Source organism: Pseudoliparis swirei, chromosome 15 (assembly GCF_029220125.1).
Source record: "Pseudoliparis swirei isolate HS2019 ecotype Mariana Trench chromosome 15, NWPU_hadal_v1, whole genome shotgun sequence".
Taxonomy (NCBI): domain Eukaryota; kingdom Metazoa; phylum Chordata; class Actinopteri; order Perciformes; family Liparidae; genus Pseudoliparis; species Pseudoliparis swirei.
The window spans coordinates 3,211,232-3,217,231 of NC_079402.1; the positions used below are offsets into that span (position 1 = coordinate 3,211,232).

At 43.6% G+C, this 6,000-nt stretch overlaps 1 protein-coding gene across 1 annotated transcript in view; it reads right to left on the reverse strand.

Moving 5' to 3' along the window:
- Positions 1-6,000, reverse strand: part of npr2 (natriuretic peptide receptor 2) — a 52,921-nt gene that overhangs the window by 36,923 nt on the left and 9,998 nt on the right. The window contains exons 4-6 of the mRNA XM_056432081.1: positions 5,752-5,887; positions 5,005-5,099; positions 3,130-3,265 (exon numbers count right to left, since the gene is read on the reverse strand). Of these exons, the coding sequence (XP_056288056.1) occupies positions 3,130-3,265; positions 5,005-5,099; positions 5,752-5,887 (367 nt within the window). The remainder of the gene's footprint in view (positions 1-3,129; positions 3,266-5,004; positions 5,100-5,751; positions 5,888-6,000) is intronic.

The following is a 6,000-nucleotide window of genomic DNA, read 5'->3' on the forward strand; positions in this document are numbered from 1 at the left end:
ACAACCTCATAACTTTTGAATTTATACTACCGGAGTGTACTCCGTTAGTCAAAAGTTTCTACACCAGATGTCTAACTGACAGTGCTGTAGCTAAATTTAAAGAAGCGATTCCTTCTGTATTTGATTCGATACCACGTCTCAATATAACAGAGGACTCCTGGTCTAACTTTAGTCCGTCCCAGATTGATCATCTTGTTGACAGTGCCACAGGCTCTTTGAGAATGACACTGGACTCGATAGCCCTCTGAAGAAGAAGACAGTGAGGAAGAGGAGGTTTGCTCCTGGTATAACCCTCAGACCCGCAAACTGAAGCAACGTCACAAAGCTTGAACGCATATGGCGTTCAACTAATCTCGAAGAATCCCGCTTAGTTTGGCGAGATAGTCTTAAAACATATAAGAAGGCCCTCCGTAATGCCAGAGCAGCCTATTACTCATCAGTAATAGAAAAAAATAAAAGCAACCCCAGGTTTCTCTTCAGCACTGTAGCCAGGCTGACAGAGAGTCACAGCTCTGTGGAGCCGAGCATTCCTATAAACCTCAGTGGTAATGACTTTATGAACTTCTTTAATGAAAAGATTTTAACTATTAGGGACAAGATTAATATTCTCTTGCCCATAACCAGTGCCAATCTGTCCTCAAGTGGAATGGCCTTGGAAACCGCTGTATGCCCTGGTGTATATTTGGAGGGCTTTTCTCCCATCAACCGTGACCAATTATCTTCAACGGTTTCTACTTCGAACACCTCTACCTGTCTCTTGGACCCCATCCCGACGAGGCTGCTTAAAGACGTTTTGCCTTTAATTGGCGGCTCTCTATTAGATATTATCAATGTGTCTCTGCTAACAGGCCACGTACCACACTCCTTCAAAGTGGCTGTTATTAAACCTCTCCTGAAGAAGCCCACTCTGGATCCAGAGGTGTTGGCTAACTACAGACCGATCTCTAACCTCCCTTCCTCTCCAAGATCCTTGAGAAAGTGGTCGCAAATCAGTTGTGCGACTTTCTACATCATAATAGTTTATTTGAGAAATTTCAATCAGGATTTAGAAAACACCACAGCACCGAGACGGCACTGGTGAAAATTACAAATGACCTCTTAATGGCAGCAGATAAAGGACTTCTCTCTGTCCTGGTCTTGTTAGACCTTAGTGCTGCATTCGACACCATTGACCATGACATCCTGTTACAGAGACTGGAGCAGTCGATTGGCATTTCAGGCACGGCACTAATTTGGTTTAAATCCTATTTATCAGATCGATCTAAGTTTGTATTTGTAAACGATGACGCCGATAACCACCAACGTTAATCACGGAGTTCCACAAGGTTCTGTGCTTGGACCAATTTTATTTACCTTATACATGCTTCCTTTGGGCAATATTATCAGGAAACACTCCATAAACTTTCATTGTTATGCAGATGATACTCAACTATATTTATCGATAAAACCAGAGGAGAGCAACCAACTCTGTAAAATTCAAGCATGTCTTAAAGACATAAAACATGGATGACCTGCAACTTCTTGATGTTAAACTCAGACAAAACCGAAGTAATTTTAATCGGCCCTGAGCACCTCAGAGATCAATTATCTGGTGATGTGGATTCTGTAGACGGCATTGCCCTGGCATCCAACACCACTGTAAAGAATCTTGGCGTTATCTTTGATCGGGACTTGTCCTTTAACTCCCACGTAAAGCAAATCTCAAGGACTGCATTCTTTCATCTACGTAATATTTCAAAAATCAGGCACATCTTGTCTCAAAAGATGCAGAAAATTGGTTCACGTTCGTTACTTGAGACTGGATTACTGCAACTCCTTATTATCAGGCTGCTCTAATAAATCTCTTAGGTCCCTCCAGTTGATCCAGAATGCTGCAGCTCGTGTTCTCACTAAAACTAAGAAAAGAGATCACATGACTCCTGCACTAGCTGCTCTGCACTGGCTCCCAGTAAAATCAAGAATCACTTTTAAAATTCTTCTCTTAACCTACAAAGCCTTGATTGGTGATGCTCCATCATATCTTAAGGAGCTTGTCGTACAATATTGCCCCACTAGAGAGCTACGCTCACTAAATGCGGGACTACTTGTAGTTCCTAGAGTCTTAAAAAGTAGAATGGGAGCCAGAGCCTTTAGTTATCAAGCTCCTCTTTTATGGAACCAGCTTCCAATTTCAGTCCGGGAGGCAGACACAGTCACCTCGTTTAAGAGTAGACTTAAGACCTTCCTCTTTGACAGAGCTTATAGTTAGGGCTGAATCAGGTTTGCCCTGGTCCAGCCCCTTGATATGCTGCTATAGGCTTATAGCTGCCGGGGGACATTTTAGGATGCACTGAGTACCTATCTCCTCTTTTTTCTCTCCTTAAGGATGAATGTTCATCTCTCAATCACACGTTACTAACTCTGCTTTCTCCCCGGAGTCCTTGACTTCACGTCTCATGGGGTCATCGGACCCTATGAGACGACATAGATCCTATCTGCCTGATGGATCATCGAGGTCTGGGTCGTGGAATTCCTGCTCCTGACTGCGCCACTGTCCTGTTGAGACTCCGCCCACTCCTCCTCCCCACCGCCATCTGCCTGATGGATCGTGGAGGTCTCCATCGTGGAATATGCCTACTATGAACTATTCATACACTCTGTCATATTCATTGAATGTATTTTAACTCTAAATCTGTCCTTCTGTACACATTACATCTATTGCATCTGTCCATCCTGGAGAGGGATCCTCCTCTGTTGCTCTCCTGAAGGTTTCTTCCCTTTTTTTCCCCCTGAATGGTTATTTGGGAGTTTTTCCTGGTCCGATGTGAGGTTTTGGGTCAGGGATGTCTATGTGTACAGATTGTAAAGCACTCCGAGACAAATTTGTAATTTGTGAAATTGGGCTATACAAATAAACTGAATTGAATTGAATTGAACATCTCGCAGGTGGAGATACTATATAAACAGAGCATTAGTGCAATGCGATGTCCATCTGATGAGCCGCTCCATCTCACTCTAAGGCGAGGGGAGAACTTCCTCCTCGTTGCTCTTTTCGTGCAATTTCCTGAAATCGTCGTGTCCGTGAGTCAACCGGCTCGTTTTAGAGAACATTTCCCCCCCGAGACACAAGGACAATAACTGCAGACGTACCGTCATTGCAGGAGGGGTCGTCCGTGGAGAACACACAGGGGGGGTTGTCCAGCGGCGGGCCCCCGTTGGGCCAGTGGATCTTCTCCGTCTGGGACCAGATGATGTCTTTGGTGGTGCCGTTGTAGTACGCGACCAGCTGCAGACATGTGGTGGGGGGGGCTGGTTTAAACAGGTGTAAAATGAAATACCTGTTCACTTCACCGCATGTTGCTATAGATGACGGGTCACCTGGTTGTTTTTTGACTGAGGCATGTGCACCTGTGTGAACTGGGATATGACGACTTGAGTCTTTGTTTTTTACTCATGCTGTGAACTAAAAAATAAAGTTCAGTACTGAGCGCTACCAGTCCCAGCTGTGCATTTGTAGTTCTATGTATTTTACTTGTGATTTTGTGTGTATTTTATTATATTTTAATGTTTTGTACTATCTGGACCGTGAGTCTGAAATAAAAGTTTATTTTTGTTATTGTCTGTCACTGTTTTATGTTGTATGTCTGAAACTTTGTGTAATGTGCTACTGGCCAGGACGCTCTTGTAAAGGAGCTTTTTAATCTCAATGAGGCTTTTTTCCTGGTTAAATGAATTGAATTTAAATAAATAAAAATGTATGAATGTTGTTGAGGACATTATCAATGTTTTTTTGTCACATTGTCTGAAAACATTAAAACGTTTTCCTTCTCCATTTTGTAGGATTTAGCATTTAGCTCAAAGAGCTGCTGAGTCGCTAGCATCACATAGCCAATAGCACTACAGAGTCGCTAGCATCACACGTAACAGTTACGTAACAGGAATGTGCACACGGGGTCTAGAATACCGTTATACGCCGTATATTATGTGCTGAAGGGGAACCCCACCACCTGTTGTTTAGGTTTCTGGCCCTCCAGAGGGAAGACTGATGAAACGCCTCGAGTGATGTCACTTGATCATTTAAAAGAATATCTGGGGGACGTGGAGTTAGAAAGAGTAACTACGTGTACAGATGTTTAAAACACCTGTTTATCCGTGATCAAAACCCAAGTTGAGTGATATATAAGTCATGTGTCATTTCCCATTTTGTATTATGTGTTGAATAGCAACGTAAGACACACATCTTGTATTTGTGTAAATACAGCATGTGAATAAGACAAAATAAAGATGAAAAAACATGAAGATGACAAAGAAATATATATAGTCATGTTGATACTCATATTATATTTGATTATATTCAGCAGGCTGAACCTGCTGTGATGTTTTCCTCCCGGGGTCAATCGGCCAAATAAATGGGACCGATTAAAAGCCCCGAGGATAAATTAGACCACGGAGTCGCGCTGAGAAACTCAGACTGACGTCCACAGCGAAAGCCACTTTGTCTCGCTTCGGGGGGAAATAAACACACACACACACACACACACACACACACACACACTGGGGCAGTTCACAACAATGATTGCAGAGCGCAACGTTCACAAATATTTTCTTTGGGCTGTGAGGGAAATTTGAGGTTTTATGCATCTTATAATTAGAGAGTTATATCACAGAATGTATCCCAGACAGAGGCTTCAAAGACAAGCGCTAGTATCGCGAAGAAGAAGAAGAAGGTAGACGGGCCCCATCAGCCCAATTCATACCCAGTACATACCAGTACATACCAGTACATACCAGTACATACCAGTACATATGCAGTACATACCAGTACATTCAACTTCAGCTCATATTGAGTTTCTTTCCTTTAATTCATTTACTTCCACACTTTGACGTGAATTCCCTCCTGACATTAAAATCGGCCAAACCTCGTGTTTCATAGCAAGAACAAAATGGCTCCGATGGAAGAAGCCGATCTATAAACAATAAACTGGAGGAAAGGAAAAGTCCACGTCACCGAGCAGCGAGACCTACCCCGTACTCGCCCGTCTGCGGGTCGCTCATCGCCCACAGGTTGATGTCGATCTCCCGGGCGTTGTTGTCGTCCGTGGTAACGAGTCCCGTCACTCCTAAAAATATAAATATATATTATATATTATATATTATATGTTATATATCCACGTTTAGGATACACCGTCCCTGGAAAAGAGGAGCGACGTGGCCTTCTGAAGGAGAGGGATGAAAACGCATCGGCCGAGCCAGAAGTTCCTTCTGCAAGCCCAGGAAACATTCAGTCGACACAGCCACACAACTTTCCATTCATAATTTCAACATTGACCCCCCCCCCCCCACACACACACACACAACCCCCCTCCTTTTGGGGATCTGAAGCAACAACATCCCATTGTTCTTCTAAAACATAGTCTCAGTTCCTACTAATGAAACTCCGTTTGCTCACCACCCCCCCAAAATAAGTAAATATGAAAATCCACACTACTTTCCATTAATATTTTCAACATTGCCCCCCCCACACACACACACACCTTTTTGTTGGGATCTGAAGCAACAACTTCCCATTGTTCCGCTCCACATCAACATCTTCTAAATCATCGTCTCAGTTCCGACTAATTAAACCACGTTTGCCCCCCTTCCCCCCCCCCCAAAATAAAAAATGAAAATCCACACAACTTTCCATTATTATTTTCACCATTGGCCCCACACACACACACACACACAGTATATATGTATCTAAAAGCTACAGATGAAATCCCAGTTGCTGACCCCAGAACTGGCGCTTCTGCATGCGGTTGGTGATGTTGATGCCGTCGTTCTGGGCGCCGCCGTCCGCCAGCGTCTCCTCCAGCGCCTTGGCGTACAGCACGAAGCCGTCGTAGAAGCTGCCGGCGATGTAGTCCATCTGAGGGGCGGCGAGGGGAAATATATCGTTTTTTAAACACGCGGTCGTGATTAATACCTTCAGCCAATATTCAAGAGCCAATAAACTCAATAAATTATCCATTCCTTTATGGA